The 24,589-nt window shown below is 36.8% G+C and overlaps 1 protein-coding gene across 1 annotated transcript in view; it reads right to left on the reverse strand.

Annotated features, from left to right (window-relative positions):
• Nucleotides 1-24,589, reverse strand: part of LOC140143866 (dystrophin-like) — a 404,491-nt gene that overhangs the window by 178,516 nt on the left and 201,386 nt on the right. The window contains exon 24 of the mRNA XM_072165677.1: nucleotides 2,391-2,569. Within this exon, the coding sequence (XP_072021778.1) occupies nucleotides 2,391-2,569 (179 nt within the window). The remainder of the gene's footprint in view (nucleotides 1-2,390; nucleotides 2,570-24,589) is intronic.

Genomic DNA, 24,589 nt, shown 5'->3' on the forward strand with positions numbered 1-24,589 from the left:
AAACTATTTTCAAGTTGAATTCAGTAGCAGGGTAAGGTGTTCAAATAACATCTTACACATACTTTCAAAATATCAATATCATGGTCTTACGTCTTGAGTGTCGAAATTGAAATGACTGTATAATCCCTTAAAATGCCACATTTAGAATCTAAATGCTCGGATGTTTATGTATTACGCATGTTAAAATGTTAAATGAATGTCTAAATGCGTCACCGTTTCGTAGATTTGTAGACTTATTAACAAATACCTCCTGCAATCTGACTTGCTACAACACAGTCTATGTTTGACAAGTCTATGTGCAGCGGCAGACTCTGCGTCCACTCCCCGTATATCTGTGTAACTACCTTGATGGTAATTCACGTTAACCGTAGCAGACCTGGGGGTACCGTATGGGGGGTATGTGCCATAGGGGTCAAGCCAAGGGGGGTAGGTACTCTCTCTACATTTGGGGGTAAAGATAGAGGTGAAAAAAGGGCAGGAAAGGAAAGGAGAAAAGAAAGAAGAGAGAAAAGGACAGAAAAGGGGAGTATAAAGTTAAAGAATGGAATTGAAATGAATGATACAACCAATATGAATCTACATGCATGCTCAATATTGCTTGTGGAGTTGGTTTATGATCTATTAACCCCCTGAGCACTACCTGCCGATCTAACATTGCCTTTGATTGGTCAATTACATGATATCTTCACTTTAATCACCAATCAAAATGGAGCTTTGCAAATAATTCACCCCAATTTTTATGTGTGATGAAATTATTCTAACAATGTTGCTGATTGGTCGAATTGATAATGAAAACTTTTTGACCAATCGGCAGGTAGTTCTCATGGGGTTAACTCAATTGGAATTTTCAACTTTGGATGTGGGTTTGTAGGCAATGCCATCAATTCTCTATTCTTAGGCACAACTTAATAGGCTCCATCTAGTGTTTTGTCTGCATCTGAGGTAACAAACACTGAATAGTTGAGCACCACTTTACACAGATTCAAATTTACTCCACAGAGTATTTATATGACCCAAAATGTTCTCTCCTTTCAGGCTCCAAGTGTTTTTCATCATACAAAATCAGCAGAATTATGATCACTTGGAGTCTGTAGTTTTCATACACAAAGTTTACCATCGATAAGAATCATTAGCGAATAAACTCATCTTATGTTTATCCATCTGTTTGGAGAGCACCATTTTGAAGTTGTTGTTCTTAATGTTTTTTCGTAATAACACACTTCTACCTTAGAAACACATGCATAAACACATGCCGGGTCCTCCACAATGTCTACATTTCCTATACTTGAATATATTTCGTTAGCATAATTTGTTTCTTGTAATAAATATTTTGGTTTCTCTTAAAAATGATACGCAGAGTTAATAACTCTGGCGCCATATGATAGATAACAGGATGTGCTTCTCATGATCAGATCTCAGTCTTGAGATTATTCGAGAATTAGGCTATGTGGCATGGTTAGGTTAGCCTTGGTTTAGTAATAGTTAACCATGGTCAGTCATAGTTAACCATGGTTAGTCATAGTTAACCATGGTTAGTCATGGTTAACCATGGTTAGTCATAGTTAACCATGGTTAGTCATAGTTAACCATGGTTAGTCATAGTTATCAGTGTTCTAATCATTGGGCTTCATTTTGGAAAGCATGGATAGCCAGGGTTATAGTCATTTTAAACAGTGCTCTAACCATATGACTTCATCATGAAGAGCATAGTTGACAATTCCTGCAAAGTGTGCTGAGGCTTGCAGGTTATTGTCTGTACTGTGCTTTTCAATGGTTAAATATGGCTAAACAATGGTTACCGGTGCCATACAATAAAAAAATATACAGAGGACCTCTTGCATGTGTATACATACAGGCCTATCAATTTTCAAACTCTAGACCTTCAACTAATGTCTTCACTGCAATCTGATATTGTTGTGTGCAATATTTGAATCTGCTTTAAGTATACAATTCTTCAAGGGATGAACATAGGAAAAGTTCAACACCCTTCTAAACTTAGTTTCACCTCAAGTTCGATGTCACTGCTTTAATACGGTTGAGCCGCTTTCATGCCAACAAACCTTTCTTGCATACGCGCGGGTATGAACCCTCTAAAGAGTACCATGTGGATTTGAACCCAGCTCCCTCTCCCTGTCTTTGTGACTACATCTATGGGCCATACCAGTTGAAATCCATACACCCAATATAGAAGACATGACATCTATCTTATACACAGGAAGTGTGGATTTCAACTTGAACAGGTGTTTCTATTTGAAATCTGCACCCCCTGTGTGGGAGATTAAGGTCATGTCTTCCATAGCAGGGTGTATGGATTTCAACTGGCATGGCCCAATATCACAGATTTTTTTATGGGATTGTCTTTTTTAAAGACAGTTCTTGTTCCTACTTACCCGTGTCTATCGTCATAGTCACGGTTGACTCTGTCCCAGTCTGAGTTAAATCTAGCCATCACCTCCCCGATCTGACTACGCTCCGATTGGTTGTCGCCCGCCTGCGCCAACACCGCATTCTGTCGGCTGCTGATGGAATCAACGTCAGGGCGTAGACTGTCTAGGCTTTCCTGGATGGTCTGTAAGATATAACAAGACAAAACGATTGAGAATATGAAAAGAAACTTACACAAAAACAGTTGTTATCACTTTTATGAGCTTTAATAGTGTCATTTTCCTATGGCATATCTCAATAACTTCCATTCAACATTACACTGCAAATAATGTTGGTCAAAAAAATGACCAACAGTTTGGTCTATATACAACACATGAAACAGTTGGTCAAAATTTGACCAACAAGAGTTGTACAAAAATTATGACCAACAGTTGGTTTACAAACAAAAACTTGCTCAAATATTGGGCAAAGTATTTACCCAACACAGTTGGGCAATTTGTTTTACCAATTATTGTTCAAAATTTGAACAAACTGTTGGGCATTTTTATATGTTATTGGTTCATATGTTGGTTTATTTTTGCATAACTGTTAAGCAAAATATTTGACCAACATAGTTGGGTAAATATTTTTCACTAATTGTTGGGCAATATTTAATAAAACTGTTGGGCAAATAGTTGATTGTACCAATTGTTGGACAAAATTTGATTAAACTGTTGGGCATTTTACACATTATTGGTTCATATGTTGGTTTATTTTTTGCTTAATTATTAAGCAAAATATTTGCCAAATTAGTTGGCAAATATTTTTCAATTGTGAGGTGAGTTTTCTCTAAATTAATTATAAATACATACAATATTACACGGTGTTCATTCTGACCACTGTGTATGAAAAAATACTGAGAAATTTAGTGAAGTTATTTTCAAATACTTGATTGATTAATAAAAAACTGATACGTAAGCTTATATTAACTGCTCAGTACAGACTGCCATCATGCATGCATGGCTATGCGTGCATATCACGAGTGTCTGACTCGTACATGTCGTAAAACAACTTCACTAAATTTCTCAGTATTTTTTCATACACAGTGGTCAGAATGAAATGAGGCAAGTAACACCGTGTAATAATGTATGTATTTATAATTAATTTAGAGAAAACTCACCTTTAAATGTGTCAATTAGCTGTGCCAACCCCCACTCTGCCAGCACCCATGTCATCCGCCATTTTACGATAAGATCGAAAATGTGCTTTCCAGAATCGAACCGCGCGAATGTTGACCAACTGTTGTTCAATGAAAAATGTTACAGACTACAAGTTTTTTGTACCAATTACATTTAAAGGTCATTCTATAACTGTAGACTACGTATGTGCGATATCGGGATCGACAATGATATCACAATATATTTTTATATCGCAATTTTTTTAAAGCTTCCTACGATGTGTCTGCGATATGGCAAAATCTCCTAGTGCTGCACAATGCATTACTGGGAGATTTTCCATAATGTAATTCAGACTCCATTTTTGACAATTAAATTTTGTGTATTTTGGCACTGTTATGAGCTCAAATTTACCAATATCTCACTTAATGACCCCTAGTTGTTGTATCATTGTCTCCCCCCCCCCTGTTACTCAAGGGGTAAAGTATGCAATTTTGTACCCACTGCAATTAATTCATCCCACATTATATGTACAAACATATTGCAGTCAATGAACTGTGTCCTTACAGATGAGTATGTCTTACACAGAGGATATCTTATACTTCCCATAATGCATTTCATCAATTTCAATTTTCTGTACTGATTTGCCATCAAGTGCATCATGGGTTGGTAGTGACAAAATTTACCTCAATGAACAGAGCACATCCAGATCTTGCAAAATATGATTATTTCTTGACTATCGACCCATGTTCAGTTAGTTTATCCCCCGGTTTATCATCAAAATGAAAGCAAGGGAACCTGTACAGAGTAATAGTGTTGTCATTTTTTATATTGAGGTGTTGCATCATGTTGCAAAGGATTCTGGGAAGGGTTACGATATCTTCTCTACAGATGCCCTAACCTTGACAAATCTGCAATATGTTATATGTGAAGCAATCTCATTAGACAATTATTACAATTGCTTTGTTATTTTGCCTTAAAATAATCTAATTTGGTAAGGCAACTAATCTTATAAAGGGTTTTACAGACCGGTTCTTATCATCTGTAAGTAAATTGGTTACACAGAAAGAATGGACTGTTCAACCAATGTTTTGCTAGCTATTTGTAGAGGATGAAAATTTCATTTGGATGAATCAAAAATGTTAAAATAATGCTACAAGAAAAAAATGTTCCTTGTACACAAAGTGTAGAAGGCCTGTGGTTGAGACTTAATTTTGGGTGGTTATAGTGACATTTTACTGTTCATTTGCAGGATAATCATTTCTATTTCTATTTCACTGCTGCACCTCTGGGGTACCCAACTAGCGAAGGATCACCCATTAACAAACAAATCGCACCACTTGAGATAAACAGAGGTAACAGGGGCATAGCAAGAGCATCAGGGGCCCATGGACAAGGAGCAGCAAATGCCCTTTTAACCAAGGCGGGGGATTTACCTTTTGGGGGCCCTGGGCCAGGCCAAAATTTGGAGGCCCCGAACTCACGTGCTGAACAAGACATGTGCAATCAAGTCAGTGGCCAAGTTTTGGTTTACGTATATGCGGATGCATTAAGATACTAACATATTTTGTTGCGATGTTAATTGGACATTTGCGCGCAAAGCACATGAAATTCAGACTATTTTAGATCCAAATCAACATGAATTTTGCTATTTGAAATTTTACTATTTTGGCCAAAAAACAAGCTGAGTGTTTATATTGGGGTTAAAAGAAAGATGCATTGGGCAATTTTTGGGGCCCTGGACCTGGGCCCATATGGCCCAATGGTAAATCCGGCCCTGCTTTTAACATCTCCATTATCAGCCCTTATTTAATTTTCGCTTTAGTACTCAGGGCCCCTGAACCCTCGGGCCCATGGACTTCGTCCACCCTGTCCCCTGAGAGGTACGCTCCTACTCTTTTCAGAACTGACTGTAGTTACCATGGACAGCTTTCTTAATGCTCCTTTGAAGGATGGAGTACTTGCATGGTTCATTTACTTGTGGTGGGATGAGTGCAGTCTGCAGTTAACCTACATGTAGGGCTGCTAAGAATACACAATTGCGTTATTTACTGCACAAATCGCATATTTTGGCTCCAAATGTCATCTTTGACATTATGTTTTAAGATTTTGCGTTTTTGGTGGGAAATCACATATTTGTGTATTAGGTGTGTATTTTGGCCTACAAGCAGGCGTAAGTTAATCTATATGTGTTACCAATTAAGTTCACTTTTCCCTCAAAGCCAACATCTCCAAGCGCAAGTTGGCACCACAAGGATCGAACCCCAGCATTGAACACAGAACCTCATATACCAGAGCTATATAAGTGCCCTAACCATAAATAAGCCACACTTCGCCCATCTCTATCATGTCAGACAGGTTGAAAGTGGCACCTTGTCAACATGATTATTATGAAAACATGTTTGAAAATAACTAAGGAATTCATCAACATAATGGGCTTTGCATGACGAAGTTCTACTATTGTTGTTAATTAATATCATGTTTAACTGTATAATTAGGGTTTTATCAACCATGCAGAGTCGCCAAAAGTAATTGTTATTTCATAATTAGTCTCACCATAAGTTACTTCAAATTGAGTTGATGAGTATTCAATAAATGAACAAGATGTCTAATGTACTATCATGTCATGTGTGACTAATAGCACATGATTACATTATTTTAAAAGTTTTTCCTTAATTGATAATCACAGACATGTATAATTGTTATGCGTATTATTGTACATGATCAATAGGCAAGTCATTCTAGTAATAAACATCTCAAAAAAAGTAACTAACCCCCCTAAAATAATGACCATTATTCAAAAACGGGTGATTGTATTACAAATCTGTAAAATGCAGTGGAAACAGAATTTATTTCTGCACATTTTGACACCCCTTTTGCAGCAATTGACAAAATATTGACGTCACAGCGTACGTTTAAATCAATGTAACCCAAGATTTGAAAGTTGCAGTAATTTGTATTGATTTTGTATTCAGTGTAATGGAAGGAAATCTGTGTAATGATATCCGAGTGTTTTTGTATTGTAAAAATTTGTATGTAAGTGCAACTTTCAAATCTGGACCTCACTACATTAAATTGACCGGTGTTTTATTGTTTTCTGGGCTATCGTATCAAATGAGATGTCAAAATGCGCAGAAATAAATTCTGCTTCCAACCCTTTTTACAGATTTGTAATACAGTAGCCCCTTTTTGAATAATGGCCATTATTTAAGGGGGGTTAGTTACGTTTTTTGAGATGTTTATAAAGTGGACAAACACACCCCACCTACTGGTAAAGACTTGCAAATGAGGACTTTTCCCTATATAACCGAGGACCCAAAACTATAGCTTCAAACAGTGGACCCACTTGAGTTTTTACTATCCACCAGTTACCTGACTTTATAATGACAAAACGAGACATGATCTTACATGTATATGCATTTTTTCACTGCTTGCAATACACTGGTAGAAAGAGGGAACCATGGACATCCTCAAGTGTCCTCAGTTACTCTGCAATTTTCTGGTTTGCTTCCTCATGTGTAGGTCTTTACATATGCACACACACACACCCACCCCTTCACACAAACAAACACTCCTGGGCCCTATCCCCCCCTAAACTTTGACTATGTGCATAATAATGTATAAGTATGCCAAATTTTATATGAAGGAAGATTACACGACACTGTATTGTAAGCTTACACATTAAATAACCCAGTGCAACTTTCACAACCTTCACAAACGAACCCAGTGCAACAGCAACCTAGCCAGCAAGGCCCCATAAGATTCTTCCCCTTCCTAATTCTTCCCCTTCCTAAAGGTACATGTACTTACTTCCCCTACTTCCATGCTTACACTATGCATTAACGACATAACTCAGTCACAGAGTACACTTAACCAGTTCACCTCATCAGGATTAAAGCACGTTTCCAAACGGAATGACCACTTATATAAAAACACCTTAAAAACCACAAGTTGTATGTCAAGTATATCTCGTAACACATGCCCTCCACATTGACTTTTAGTTTAAAGTGTAGGTCAGCATGTCATACACAGGAAATATGAACTATGATCAGCTATACGAAATGATTCACTATTACTGTACTAGCTAGCTTGCTGTCCCGGGCTTACCGTACTAGTTCACAACTATGTTAGGAAGACATGTGAGATTCTAAATTAGTATAACTACTCATTACTGCACATTGGGACTAAATCAAATGAATGATTATGTTTGTTCCTGTTGAATGTGTTAGAATACTACTATAAATAAGTTGAACTAAAAATAAAGGGTATTCAATTGGAAAAGGGGAGTTTCGGGGGAGGGTGCGAAGAGTGGGGGTTTTCTGAATAAGACTTTTTATATATTATTCAATGGCAAATACTTTTGACAAGTATTCATAATTCAATCTTTTTCAAGTCATTTTCATCTTGTAACAAATATTTGGTGGCAAATGTATAATTTCTACATTTAGATGCAAAAAAATTCTGAAACTTGTGCCTTATCATCTGCATGTCTTTTTTGCTGAACCATGAAATGGTATCAGCCTATATTATCTAACTTACTTACTCACTCGCTTTTTGGCCTGAAATGGGCATTATCTCCCTAACCAAGTGGTGTCAAATGATAGAGAAAAAAGTCAAGAATATAATAAAAATATTTTCCCACCCAGGGGTGACACTCCTCATAAGACCCTGGTCAATAGTCTGATTTTGGGTCCTTTTCATATATATCAACCCGCTGTAATTGTGAGTAATGAACATAAAGTAGTTGCACTCCCTGCTGAAAAATATAGTCTGTAAGCTAAGTATATAAAACTAGGACCATTCCGATTTTGGGTCCTTTTCATATATATCAACCCGCTGTAATTGTGAGTAATGAACATAAAGTAGTTGCACTCCCTGCTGAAAAATATAGTCTGTAAGCTAAGTATATAAAACTAGGACCATTCCGAATTCCCCAACCATTGTCTAGACAAATGTGACAAAATTTTTCGGCTTGAAAAATCCTTTGTTATTATACATGCAACTACCTGCCAAATCCTAAAGATGTAGAATTTCCACACACAAAAATGATACCATTGGACAAGATGCTACGATAGTCCTGTTCAGACGGTCATACAATTCTCAAGGATTGGCGTGCTTGAGAATTACAATTCCTAAGTTAATCCCTGCAGTCAATCCCCACGATTGACCACACAGGTGACCACGCAACTCAATTGAACCATGGAATCCTTGAGTTTCGCAATGGCTGATGACGTCAAGTCTGGAATTACAAAAAGAAGCTTACCCATCTAGTAGCGTGCCAAATTGAGTCGTATTAAATATAATTATAAGTCAGCACTCAAGAATGGCAAAATATATCGTTCACATATGATGGTAGCACTTGAGCACTATAATCGAAGATCACTTGGGGAAATCGTGAAATCCCCTAAATTTCTTGAAAATCCTTGAGACAGTCACACAGCAGATTCCCCCAAGTTTTTGCTCGAGAACCGCATTGCTTAAGCAGTAATCCCTTCATGTGGATGTGCCAACTGTATCCCCTTAAGTGCAATTTGAGTAACATTATCACTAAGTACAAGTGACCATTGGGTGAAATCTATCTGAATGGTCCAGGAAAGTCAACAATATGAGTGTTTAGTTTGACTTGGCTTGAGTACACTGAACTAGGACTAGGGTTACCATGAATATAGTGAAGAATTCATAAAGTACTTGAGCAAAAATGGGCAAAAAGGAAGTTAATCTATCTCTTCATTTAATATGCTTACATTTGTGGAGCTTTTGAAAGTGAAGCATCTTGATTGTCAGTTTAAAGGGGCATGTCACGATTCTAACATTCTATTCTTAAGGTATGGTTCAATACCTATGGATGATCCACAAAAAATCTGATTTCCCAAATTCTAGTTGATTTGGACATTGCATTACTCGTTGACTGCCGATAAACGTCCCAATAAATCGGACTTAGTCACCGGTCAGTTCTCATGATAGATATCCATGGCTAACGATGGTTAACTATGAAAACATGTTAAAGGACATCAAGAAAATTTTCTAAGTTATTTATTTTGAGCTCTTTCGAGTATCGACGAGTAATGGATATATTCTGTAGATTTAGGTTTTGTCTGTGACTGCTAATGTGAGGCCGTCGTAGGTCGTACGGGGCTCAAACTCGGTGGGTGGGTGTAGTTCTGTCCTGGCAAGAAGATGTTTATGTTCGTTAAGTCGTCCGACCCCGGGGCTCCCTCCCAGGGGTCATTTGAGGTCAAATGACTAAAAACTGTCATATGGGCATGAAACTAGGTCCTACGGGCTCAAACTCGGTGGGTGGGTGTAGTTCTGTCCTGGCAAGAAGATGTCTATGTTCGTTAAGTCATCCGACCACGGGTCCCCTCCCAGGGGTCATCTAAGGTCAAATTACTAAAAAGTGTCATATGGGCATGAAACTTGGTAGGTACAGTCAACATTTAGAGTTATAAGTTTAGGTCATTTTGGGGTCATCCAATGTCACCCTGGGGTCATCTGAGGTCAAATTAGTAAAAATTGTCATATGGGCATGTCACCATCAGCCTGGTAATCGCGCCCAGCCGAGAACCGCCAAATATGGGTAACCGCCTAGTCTATTTTAAAACTGATGCATCAATGACTATGTTCATCATGTCATATAGAGGCCTTGCATGCGACGTATCATCCCGTAAATATGGCGGACTACTCAAATGCATTCAACAAAAGCATGATTGCAATCTACCGTGACAGTTCGTCTCACACACATAATCCTGCACTACGATCAAATAGGTTGATGACAACATTTGATTGAATGGACTGCACTCCGCCATAACTACGGTGAAGGACACGGTTGAAAACCTTTGTTTGGAGCCAATCAATAATTTCATGCAGGGCCTCTATTGTATCATTCTCACATAGATATAGAAATACTACATTCGTTCACTATCTATATTTTTACTTCTAGTAGAGCTCCAATCTAAGGGTTAAAGTTATGTTTTAGGTTAGGTTAGGATTTTTTTAAAGTACCCAGTACAGTGAACCTTATGGTACAAATGCGCGCGAAAATTTTAGCATAGGCCTATTGAAACTAAACTGGTGGAATATGGGACAAAAGTGGAATAAAGTCGCGCAAAGCGCTAAAAATGGCATTCTGTGGCTATAAAATGGCCAAATATGAGGTTAATTTCGACACAAACCAATACACAGGCGTCAATATTGGGGGTGATTATATTGACCATCCCCTGGCAAAATATTGTGGCATTTATCCCCCCGATCTACGCCTATGTAATTTAGAGCCCTGTGACTCCATCGGTCTCCCTCTCCATCTCTCTCCTTCCCCCCCTCCTTCCTTTTTTTCTTCCTCCCCTTGGCGGAAACTCTAATAGGCACAAAGGACCAATATGCGATACGTAATCTATTTCCTCTTCTTTCTATATCTAACCTCCTTGGGCCTACATATTAGTACTGATATATCATACCCTGGCGAAATTACGTAATTAATCGGATTAATTAACATACTGAGCAATAGGTGAAAACAATTTTGACAAAAGGAGTTGTCCTTGTCAATTTGTAGACATGTACTTTTGATTATTTACATAGCTTCTTCTCCAATCACTGTGTAAAACATCCATCCAAAAATCTGATTGCTATTATTATATGGATGAATGGACATATCACAAAAGGATTGCTTATCTCAATAGGGCATGTACTTAAGCATTTTTTTTTAACTGACCGGCGTTATTGCGTTTTATCGGAGGTCACCGAGTAATGCCGAAGATCAAAATCGATTTTATGTATTGTGTATGTATCATAGGACGCTTTCAGATTAATTGTCTCTATGCGCTTGAGAATTCAACAATATAAATAATGGTAGCTCTATTATAATACACATTAATGTTTTAAGCAGATAAAATTCCAAAATATAATACGTTTTCTGCCTTTGCTTGTCACGTGGTAGGCCTATGTTGAAGTTGCGCTTATATTTTTAAATAAGTTTCAGCTGAATAACAAAAAGACAAGTGGCCTAGTGGTCTAAGGCGCTAGGCTCATAGAGTACTAAGCGTTGCGCCGTGAGTTCGAACCCCGCCTCTGCCAAACTTTAAAAGAAGTAAATTAAAATTTGACTTTTTTTAATTTCATATTTGGGAAATGTGACTGGGAGAATTTATGTATGGTGTGGAGTGGTGTGATAGGGCATGTACTTTAACTGGCCGGCGCGGTCCGGTGACTAAGTCTTTATTGGGCGTTTTATCGGCAGTCAACGAGTAATGGAATTTGTGAGTTTCGCATAACTGGTTGCATTAGAGTGCTCCACTGGCACTATTATTAAGCCACTGTACTGGAATTTCTGTCTGCTGCTGATAAACAGAAAATACAGAAATTATAAACTGAACAACCAGTTGCTTAAAATATTTAAATAGCTTGTTTAATAATTAATGTGAAACAACCTGTTAACTATATTTAAGCAAACTGGTTTATTTAAACTTTCAAACATCATTCTAATACTAGTGCACCCTGCACATGGCAAAATCATTGAAAGGATAAGAGTATCAATCCTTACATGTATACACAATTTTTTTAGCGGCCTAATTGCTAAAATGTTGAGGGCCTGCAAAATTTACACCCAGTGGGACCCCCTGAATGGCTCTTGAAAATTTTGGCTTAATATTTCAAAAGCCTGCAATTAAAGGAGTGTTTCGTGATCCTAGCATCCTCTTTTTATGACATTTTTCAGTACATATCCACGAAAAAAGCCTATTCCCAAAATTTCAGTTGATTCCGATTTTTGCGTTTATTTATGCATGATTATGTGTATTACACTGCTTCATAGACAATACGTTGTAATTTCGCTCTGGTGCACCAGAACGAAATTCAAATTTCACGATATCTTTGCAAAACAAATTAATCTGCAAGAAATATTTTGTACATAAACATTATGTAGCCAGAGGTTTCCAGTGATATAAAAATCTCAACTTTTTTTGAGAAAAGTGGGGGATGAGGCTGTGGATCACTGAAATGCCCCTTTAAGTACTTTAAAATTACTTATCTGACCAAAATGAATTAATGGAGCTATAGAATCCTGTACCACCTGACTCCAGAAATTCATATTCAGATATTTTTGTTGTATTAATATTTGTGAACAGTTAGTTTTACATGTTCTTTTATCATTGTTTATTTGTAGTTTCAAAACAGTTACAATTAATTAAAGTCTATGGGTCAGAAATATTTTCACGGGCTCTTAACCCCATGAGAACTACCTGCCTATTGGTCAAAAAGAAGTTTTCATCATCAATTGGTCCAATCAGCAACATTATTAGAATAATTTCACCATGCAAAAAAATTGGGGTGAATTATTTGCAAAGCTCCATTCTGATTGGTGATTAAAGTGTAGATATCATGTAATTGACCAATCTAAGGCAATGTTAGATCGGTAGGTAGTGCTCAGGGGGTTAAATTTGCGGTTCTGAAATCTGCAAAAAGTGTAAAATAAAAAACTCACAAATATTTTCTGCAATACAGTAATGTAATATTCACAACATCTTATTGGAAATTTGAGCAAGATTCGCCATATGACAAATATTGATGCAGAAAATAACATTATTTATAACTCAATTTTATCCTGCGATTCAGAATAAACTCTTCTATTCAGAAATTGATGTTGAACTTTTAAAATTCATGGAATTCATAAATAACTTGCATGAAAATATACAGTTTTTTGGTTTTCTCTGTCTAAGGGTAATAGACAGTTTTTATAGAAGTTTCATCTAGCACAGGCATTACAAGGCATTTGTGCTCCCTATGCATGCATTGACACAGGAAAGAAAAGTCGTAAAAAATGTCACATTGAAAACATTGCTCCCTTGCTCCATTCACCTTAAATTTTGATGCTCCTTAAGGGGGTACTACACCCTTGCCCCAATTTTGTGCCTATTTTTGCATTTTTCTCAAAATTTATAGCGCATTGGTGAGATAGCAAGATATGTATATTATAGGGGCAAGGACTACAACTACTGCACTGGAAATTTTTATTTCAGCACAGACAACAGTTGTGGAGTTACAGTCAAAAATGAGGAAAAACCAATATTTGATCAATAAATCAATAACTACTTGCCTTGAGTTGCTGAATTTTCAGGACAGTAGTTGTAGTCCTTGCCCCTATAATATACATATCTTACTTGTCACCAATGCGCTATAATTTTTGAGAAAAATACAAAAATAGGCACAAAATTGGCCAGGGGTGTAATACCCCCTTAAATGGATTTGAAAACCGGTAAAGCATGTTAATGTTGTGTTGAAACGGGTGTGATCCTTGCTGAGGTCACATGTCCCCAAACACGTCTATTAGGGATGCACCATTAGATTCTCAGGGTGGGGGTAGGAAGTTTAAAAAAAAAAAACTTCACCCATTACATGAGCAAAAAAAAAAAAAACATCCACCACCAACACTAAAAAAAAAAAAAAAACTTCCCCACATAACTGTGTATAAATGCATGAAATAAAAAAAAAAACTTGCCGCCTTCGGCGCCAAAAAAAAAAAATTCTTTCCCCGACCCCAACTTCCTACCCCCCCCCCCCGAGTATCAAATGGTGCGTCCCTTAATTGTGTTTTTCTCAGTCAAGTTATCAAGTTACTGGGCTAGTTACCAGCTAGTGATATTCAGTAGACCATCTTTTAAGGATTCTTCAACCAATTCAATAAATATTACATGTTTCATCCCTAGTATTTATAACAAATACCACATGAAAGTTTGATCATATTTACTATCTTGTTTTATCATTTGAAAATCCCTGAATAAATTCACTTCTGAGCTGCAAAAATCCTCAATAGATATAAACAAGAAGCAAAATGAGTTCTAATAATATCACTTGAGTTCATACCAATTCAATAAATATTACATATTTCATCCCTAGTATTTATAACAAATACCACATAAAAGTTTGATCATATTTACCATCTTGTTTTATCATTTGAAAATCCCTGAATAAATTCACTTCTGAGCTGCAAAAATCCTCAATAGATATAAACAAGATATAAATAAGCAAAATGAGTTCTAATATCACTCATGTTCACCAACATTGTTTTAGAGATGCTTGTTTTAAAATTCTTTTGTATTTTTCTGTTTCAACTTCAGAAATTTAAAGTCCACTTTAGATGGAATTTATTTAAATGGGTGACAATATCAGATAAAAATATTCAAATTGATCTTGTTTGTCATAATTATCATATATTGTTTCCTCAATTAAGTCGTATTGCTAACATTATCAGTCCTATCCCATTCCCATACATCTACAATATATACTTAAATGTTACCCACTTAAATCTAAACATGCGCATGTTTATGCATATACCGGTATCTCTGTGGAGTGCACTGTGCATAATGCATAAAAGGAGGGTTTATCACTATGCTAAGTTCCTTTGTTGGGGGACGACGTAGGGTCCCAATGCAGATAACATTCAATCATTACTCCGCACACTAAATAAGCTTGATTTCTTGAAATAAATGAGTGAGAGAAATTCAATCTGTTATCTGTTAGCCATCAACGTAGAGATCCCGATACACTCCCTGTAAGGAATCCTCAAATTCGCTATATTTTCCCCTTTAAATTATTGATCTTCATGACTGCTGAAAATTGGTTCGGATTGTAAATTTAATATATTTCCCCCTCCTGAGGTTAGTGTATTGGTGTTCAAATCATGTTGAATCCCTTCTTGCTTTTTTCATGATTTACACTTTGCTGTAGTTCTGATCAGCCTCTTTACATTCATGGAATACCACCAAACATGTTGACTTATTTACTGTCTTATACTTCTATTATTCAGTTCTGATTTATTGTACTAGTTTTTATTCTAACTGGCCACTGGCAAATCAACAACATTCTAGCACTTGTTCATTGCATAGGACCATGACAGGTCCTCTCTGATATTACAAAATTCACCAGTCCTAGCCTAACCGCTGCGCGCCATGTTGGGCGCTTTGCACGCACCCGGGGGGGGGGGCACTCAACACAAATGACCATACGGATATGCTCCCCGGAAAGACCCCTTTTGGGTTTCGCAGCTCGAAGACCCCTATATTTGACCAAAATACAGCTCCGAAAGACCCTTGATTTTGATAATTTCAGCTCTAAAAGACCCCAAAATTGCTCATTCCTCATATTTCTTGTTTTTTCAGGCGATTTTCAACCAAAAAGCCAAGAAAGACCCTTGATTTTGACTTTTCGCAGCTCCAAAAGACCCCATTTTACTTGTTCACAGCCCGGTTCGCAGCTCCGACAGACCCCCTTTTACCGGTACGCCGGCAGCTCCCAAAGACCCACCACCTCAAAATTCCGGGGGAGCATACCCACCAAAAATTTTTGATGTGCCCCCCCCGGGCACGCACCCACCCCTCGAGGAACTAGAACTACATGTAGTTCTACAACATTCAGCAATGTGAGCCAATGGTTATTTACTCAAATATTAAACCCTTAAAAAGTGAAAAATAAACTACATGCTAAATTTATAAAAATATTTAGTAGTATCATCAACATGCCACTTAAAACTACACAATAATAAAATTATTATTTCTTAGATACAACAAATATAACTTTTAAATCAAATTGTTGAATAATTTCTATTTAGTGTTAAAATGGAGTAAACTTAAAAATGCAGAATTTATTAATTGGTTTGAATTTGTCACATATTAAAATGTCAACTACTTCTAGTTCCAAAATGTTGATTTATATAAACATCATCAACAACAACAACAACAACAACATATTGATCTTATCCATCATCGCCAACATCATCATCATCAATACTATGCATCATCATCATCATCATCATTAGTCCTCTTCATCATCATCCTCCTCTTCTTCTTCATCACTACCATCTCATCAAACAAGCCTCATCTCAACAAGAAAGTACACAACATCCGCAAACAAGCCTTGGTGATTTCCTGTCATCAATTAAGCCATCCCATCATTAAGACGATATCACACTCCTTGTTAAACTCTCCGTTGGATCCGATAAAAGTAATTGAGACGGCAGATAAAACGAGGTGCGGTGAGACAAGTGGTGCTTAACGAAGAAGTCAGATGGAGTATCATTTGGTAGATGGTATAGGTTAAGGTTAGGTAAAGGCCATGAACATCATACTTTACTTAAGATGGATTGCCCATCATTTTTAGGTTTGGGCTAGACTGCGGTAATATTATGTTATGTCTGGGAGAGATACTTGAATTATTTCTGACCGGGTGTACAGTGCGAACCTCAAAACCTAGCCAATTTCCACAGGTAAATCTTACTCAAAAACTAAAGTTTTTTTAGGATGAGGTATTGTACCCAATAAATTCAAATGTCATTCTTTGAATGTATAACATATTGGGGTTAAAGAACTGTGTACTGACAGATGAGCATGTGTGAGAAATAATTATCCATAGGGCCTAGTAGAGAACATACCGACTGCTCTGTGCCAGAAGTGGGTAAGTGCAATAGCTGCCCTGTGAACATTTGGCAATTTACACACAGTATATTGTACTCATCTACATGTACACAGGGCAGCTTCTCACAACAGCTATTGCACTTGCCCACTTCTGGCACTGAGAAGTCTGGAGCAACATAAAACATTGCACTTGATGGAGTTGCACTACATGTACTGTACAACTTACTTAAGACATACAGATCTTAACTAATCAATTACCACTATACATTGCAGTAGCGTGTCCAGGGGGGAGCTTTGGGTGCTGAAGCCCCCCGCACTTTGTTAAAAATCATGTAAAATCAGCCGTTTTTTGGCGATTTTAGCCATAAAGCCCCCCGCATAAATCTGAAAAAGGGGCTTAGCCCCCCGCAGGAAAAGATCCTGGACACGCCGGTGCATTGTATCTAACATTCATGTACTGAAGTTAAAATATCTTTCACAAGCCTCCATACAAGCTGACACAGTTTTAACTCTCTCAGTCAATCAAGATGCCAACATTGCAAGCCACAACATTCACTCAGTGAATATTTGGACCAGAACAACCCAAAACAATTTGTCAAAATTGTCACTTGCATGTTTGAAACAAGTGTGTGTTGCAAATTATAAATATGAAAATGTAATTATGAAGACAAAATCTGAAGTTTGATTAAAAGTATGAAGCACACAAGGTTATTGAATTTGGAATCCATGCTTTAACATGGATGCAAGGAGGACGCAGCAAATCATAAATAGAGAGCAATTTTCAAACGCAGGTATCAAATGCCTGTGCATTTATTCAAAATCACTCTCATGTGACATGATTTTGAATAAATGCACGGGCGTTTGATACGTACGTTTGTATATCACAAGCGCTCTAATATTTCCAGAAGATGGCACTTGGAAGTGTTTTTTAAACATAGCATGAACTATATATGAGCTATTCACCAGCAAAATGGTTATGCAATTCCAAAGGAACCGGATCACACACCTTTCAGAATAGTAGGCCTAAATGCAGTAGACTTTGTGTGGCAATCGTTTTGATCATGGTTCAGTACTCAAAAGCATGATCCCATTGACATAGTGATAATCGGATTACACATACCACTTTGATGATGAATTATGATGTAAATTTATTCTAACTGATCAATTTGTTGAGGAGTTTGACAAAATAATTTTTGCACAATCTGTTCGGACACTACACTGCAAAATTCCTGGCGAGAGAGTGACTACATCGCACTGGAACTCTGAAGTCACTACCGCCGTCACTTCAGAATAACCTACCCTATGGTGGCCGACAGAGTCACTACAGGAGAGTGACTACATCGGAAACAAGGCAGTAGGGTACTATGCAGCAGTGTCATCACGTAGTGACTACAACTGCTAGCCTCCAATGTGTTACCTGCTCGATGCCGCATCGGCGACTCATGATGTACACCACCGACTAGATTCCGACAGTGGTCCATATCTTGTAGTCACATCAAAGTGACTTCCGTAGCCAGTGTCCCATGCGTCGCCTGCTCGGTGCCCAGTCGGTGAACTTCAAGGTGACTACGCTGCCGAAAGGTCGTTGACCGAACCCTGTTATGAGTTCGAACACTCTGGGGACGCGCGCGTATATCTACCAAATACGCGCTGATGATGAAAAATACGCGTATCATGCTTGTTAACTGCTTGTATACGCTCATGAATGGAATGAGTTGGTTTTATAATTAATTGATTGATGCATGCTGTACAGTGGGTCCGTGGCTGTAGGCTACTGCCGTCTTTGTGGTTTTTTTATCGTGCTTTTGCATTCTTTATCATTTATATTTCAACTGTGAGACTTCCGATTCATTTTGTTTCATTAATTTATTGTTCTCTTTTCTAATATTTTAATTCTTTTCGTGCTGCCTGTTTAATAATCTCATCAACTGTGTGTGTTATTTGCAGTTCTTGTTCTTGGTTTATTTGTTTGTTTCATTTCAAACGTTTTTATTTTGTTTATTTGTTTGCTTGTTTTCCCAAAAAACTTATATCATTGCTTTGTTTACTTCGATCAGTGGTAAGATGACATGTTTTGCTATCAAATTAGGCCTATTTTTTCATATTTTGCATGATAACGTTATATAGGCCTATTGAAACGTTTTTTTATTTAAAACGAATTGTGTTTTTAAATGTTTTAAAAGAGATTTTCAGCCGAAGTTCGCAAAGTAGGCCTATGCCTATTATAGGCCTAGCATTTTCAATTTATACATTTTGATTTGCCAAAAACTTTACTTATTTGAAGCAAGAATTTTTCTGTTATATTTAAAATTGATTTATAGGCCTAGCATGCATTTTGTTTTACTTCTTGTCACTTTCCTGAAAGGTCTACTGCAAAGTTATACTTTTACTGCCGTAAGTTTATGCAAAACTTTGGCTTGTGCTATTTTCTTTTTCCGTTTTTCAATTTGGTGTTTTTATAGGCCTATTAGTTTGATTTGTTTTTCATGTTGATTTTCTTACGTTATCAAATTATGCCTATAAATCGGTGTCACATCAATATAGGCCTATTGCAGTGTTTGTTTGAAATTGTGTCTTATTTTTTATCACGCAAATATTAATGCTTGTTATGAATTATTATTGTTATAATTATTTATTTTACACATTTAATATTTCAATTCATCAATAGGCCTACATGCTTCTTATAATATTCCTACTTTTAACTTTTTATTTGCAATTTGCAATTGTTTTCTTTCGAAGTGTTTCTTTGTTTCTTCCATTCTTCGTTTATTGGTTTCTTCCTGCTTATTTATTTCTTAATTTGTTATTTATTTAGTTATTCAAATAACCACCAATTAACAAAAATGTATTTTATTCATCATATTAGTTTATTGAATTATACTTTGTTTACTGATCATGTTTATTTCTTTTATTAACAAATTTATTTTATTCATCTAATATTTCCCTTATTTTTAAAGTCCAGTTTGCAATTTCCCCTCCCTAATCCCTAAAAAAAAGCAAGAAATAAAGAATATTATTTGAATAAATCAAGAGAATATAAAAAATATGGCAATAGGCCTAAAAGCAAAACCGGCAACCCAAAACGCCGGTACCGAGCACCCAGGTCCAGTCGCGTAGTCACACCAGTGTGACTCTCCTGCGAAGTCACCGCGCCGCGAAGTCACTCTGTAGAAACCTAGGAGGCTGGCTACCCGGCTATTTCGGACCGGCGATATGGAAAACCGAGGTGTAGTTTCCGATGCAGTGACATTGATGTGACATCGGCGTCACACAGATGAGAATCTTGCAGTGTACCTTTAGACACTACATTATATACAAAATCTGAATTGGAAGAAATAAATGAAGAGTAATATTCATGTAGGCCTACTATTAAAGTGGACATTTTCACAGTACATTAATTTTCACTCTTTTCACACTCAATGCAACTACCGCAAAAATAAAAATGCACAAATATGTCATATATTTATGGAAGAAAACTCAAAATCCCAAATTCAAAAACAAGTGACGTAGTTCAAATTTGGCAAAGCATGGAAAATTACACACACAAAAATTAGCATTCTTGCAGTATCTCATACTGGGTGAATTGTAACACATTACCTCTCACTTCTCCCCATTGATCTTCAAATCCTATAGTGTCCATCAATTACTAAACAATTCAATCACATTCAAGTTGACGAGAATAATCAGAAAAAAGGCAATTTACGTAGTGATGTGTTATGGAATGCTTAAAGTTGCCACGTTGTGGATACAGATATACATTTGTTTAAAATAACTTATTTTTCGTAGTTGAGGATGTTGAAGAAAAGGATAAGGAGGTTTATATGGGTGAAAGGTCATCTATCTTCTTCTTGTCCAAATGTCCTAGTAACCCAATTATTTGAAATCCCTTTTTTGGGTTCCAAATCCACAGAATTGGCAACAACTCACACAATAGTCATAGTAAGGAACTTCAAAGCATTACATTTTTGTGCCTAAAAATATTATGCAAATTGTTAATTGTGGAAACTGGCAAGGATTTGAAAATATTAGGCATGCAAATATTTTAATTCATACTGGGCAATGAAGTAATCTATAATAAATTACTGAGTTTGGCGAATTTGTAAGGCTAAAAACTTCTACGTTTTACATTATTTCGGAAAACAGATTTTTGCGTTGCGTAGAGTACAGTTGTCCGCACCCCAATAAAACGTCCAATTTTGTTTTTGTTTACGTTAAGGGTGTCAAATTATGTTAATTAGTTTCAAAGGCAGGGCAAAGGCAGAGGAAGCGCACCTGCTACATGCTACAACTTTTCACGCCAACACAATACACTAATGTTGACATAGCCTGAATTTATAGGCCTTCTATCCTGTCATCCTTGTGAGGATATTAGGGACGCACCATTTGATACTCAGGGGGGGTAGGAAGTTAGGGTCGGGGAAGAATTTTTTTGCCACCGAGAAGGCGCTGAAAGTTTGTTTTTTTCACCGCCAAGCGCAAGTTATTTTTTTTAAATTTCATGCATTACACACAGTTAGGTGGGGAAGGTTTTTTTGGTTTTTTTTAGTGTTGGTGGGGAAAGTTTTTTTTTTTGCTCATGTAGTGGGTGAAGTTTTTTTTTTTTGAAAAACTTCCTACCCCCACCCTGAGAATCTAATGGTGCGTCCCTTATGCCTGTAGTCTCAACTATTACATGACACAGTAGAAGCAACTATTACATGACACAGTAGAAACTCAATTAACATCTATTGTTTATTCAACTAATTGATCAACATTAGCATGTATTCTGTGTTCTTATGGAGAACTTTTGAAGGACAAATTAATCAGGGTTGCCAAACCACACCATGAATAGGCCTACTCTGCTTTGTGGTAGTGCTATGTTTATCAGGTATGATCATAACTTTATATGAAATAGAGTGTAAGGAAATGTGAATAAAATTGTTTCAGCTGCACAGTGGTATAGCCAGGACTTTTTCAGAGAGAGAGAGAGAGAGAGAGAGGGGGGGGGGCGAGGCAAATTTCATGGGGGGGATTGTCACAAATGGGCTAAAGAGTACGACAAATTTATCCAAAATGGGCTAAGAAATAAAAAGTACAACAAATGCATAGAAATCTAAAATATCAGATCAGCCAGCAGGCCACAGGGGGCCAAGAGGGATGTGAATAAAATTGTGTTCATCTGCTCAGTGATGTAGCCAGGACTTTTGCAGGAGGCGGGGACAGAAGGTACATTTCAAGGTGGGGGACAAACTTGGATGACAATGATAAAAAATGAGCTAAAAGGTACAACAAATTTGTCCAAAATGGGCTAAAAAATACTGTAGAAACAAATGCATAAAAATCTTGGAATTCTTAAATATCAGAGCGACCAGCATCCCACAGGGGCAAGACATGATCTAATTGCAATTTCAAGCCATTGATTTATATGGAAAAGATACTAAATATTATACTTCTAAGTTCTAAATGATCATCTCCTCTCATACCATTAATCACATTAAATAAAACATTTACATGTACACAAAATGTACAAAATTTACCAACCGCGAAAGACCCCGACCGCGAAAGACGGGTGACCGCTAGTTTTACAAATTTATAAAAATGTTATTCATTTATATAATTATGTGGTTTCTATAACAATCATATGAACAATTTACACCACAAAATGTTGTACTTTGGACCCTCTGTCAAACAGACAGTGGAGTAGAATACCACATAAAATGATGAATGAGATAATTGAACTAATCTATGGTGATTGAGTGATCATCATCATCATTGTGTGGTGGCAGATGAAAATGAACTTGTAAATATGTTAATTGAGACAAGCAATTTGTGGTTTACAGGTACTAGCAACTTTTTTTTAATGACTAGGATAGATTACTGTAGAAATGGTGCCAAAAATAAAAGTCTGCATGATATACTCGTCTATATGATGAAATGTATTTATGTATCATTATATATATACCTTTTTCCATGTTTTGTTTGTTTAATTGTTCGGTTTTTAGTTATGATTCTTAATCAACAATACTTGTGACCAGGTCAAATACAAACTCTGAAAATACAAGCTGTAACAAAATGATTGTTCTCCGTCTGTATATTGGTGATTTGAAAAAGCCTGCCTCTTCTAAACACACCACACAGTTTAAAATCCCCGCTCTTCACATTTTAGGTGTGATGGAGTCGCCGGGGACCCAGCTATGGCTGCCATTGAGGTGCAGGAATGTGTGAAATTGGCTTCGTTTATAAGTTACTGCCTTTGGGAACTTATTGATTCAAAAGCTTAAAAAGCAGTGTTATTGCACTAAAATATTGAGACAAATAAAGCTGACACACAAGAGGAATGGTATGGGTTCTATAAAGGAGATCCCAAGGCTTTATATATTGGGTGTCATTTCCGCCCCATTTGCGTGATTTTTCTTGGGAGGGGAAACATCAACATTTTTGTTTATTGGCCTTAACTCAAGAACCACAAGACCTATGGACATATAAATGTCATTATTGGCTTCCTTGACTCATTTCCTATAGGGTAAGTGTATTAATATATGACACGATCAAGGGAAATGAGTTGGATATCGCTAATATTGATTTTGAGATATTGGCAAAGAAAGTGTTAAAATTCTTGTTTCATATTGTTTTCTGCAATTGATAAATTGATGTAACTTCGCAAAAACAAGTTGTATCAACATGGGGTTTTCAGTTTCTGAAAGCTCTAAATGTGCTCTTTAGAAGCATATGTAAAAGTTATTTTCGACAAGGGTCGACATGTGACTCATTCCCCTTGATCATGTCAAATATTAAGAAGTACACTGCACTTCGTTAGTTAAATGGCTAATAATGGAAAAATATGGTTCCTGCTATCCCACTCATCTTGTATCGAAACATGGGTGCTATTTAACTGCTAGACACCAATGCTTAGCAATGGTATCTTTCAGTAACCTAGATAGTTACATTATACTGTTAAAGCCCCCACATCGGGCGCCAATATATCATCATAGGCTAAGCTTCCCATACTAAGCATAGTATTTAAATTTGATTACATGTTCCCTGGTATAGAGCTGTATGATATAAATGTCATGTCATGTGTCTTCTAATATGTGACAGAATCTGATCCAAGCAGACCTAAGTCAGCAATAATAAAATTGAGACGTACTATACATGTGGACAAAGATAAGCAGCAAAAACAGCAAAAAAAGTTACAAAACTAATGGAATAAGAATTCCCAGTTTCTTATTTCTCGACCCAAGGGCTAAGAGCAAAATTGTACAATTGATTTGTTGGGAGTGGCCTTTCTTTTCCTGGCTATTTTTCTTCATTCTGTTTCTGTCTAGTTTTCTCTTTATACAGACCAGCATACTTAAAAGCATTCAAGCTTGACTTGAGCATTTTGATTGAGCCTGGTCCCATCTGGACCCAAGTGTGTGTCCACCCGGACCGACTGGTTAAACAAACAAACAAACAAACAAACAAGAGGTCCTAACTTTGCAAGAAAGTATACCACGGATGTGGAAATTTCAACATTAATAGTAAGCAGTAGTCAGCAAATAGTAAGCAAATTTAAGAGGAACTATCTGTTATTTTTGAGAATATAATTGCCACGGTCAAAAATAGATTTTCTTTATACTTTCATATTTGATGGACCTTGACCTCAAACTAACACACATGGGATAAATTTCG

Source organism: Amphiura filiformis, unplaced genomic scaffold (genome assembly GCF_039555335.1).
Source record: "Amphiura filiformis unplaced genomic scaffold, Afil_fr2py scaffold_30, whole genome shotgun sequence".
Classification (NCBI taxonomy): Eukaryota; Metazoa; Echinodermata; class Ophiuroidea; order Amphilepidida; family Amphiuridae; genus Amphiura; species Amphiura filiformis.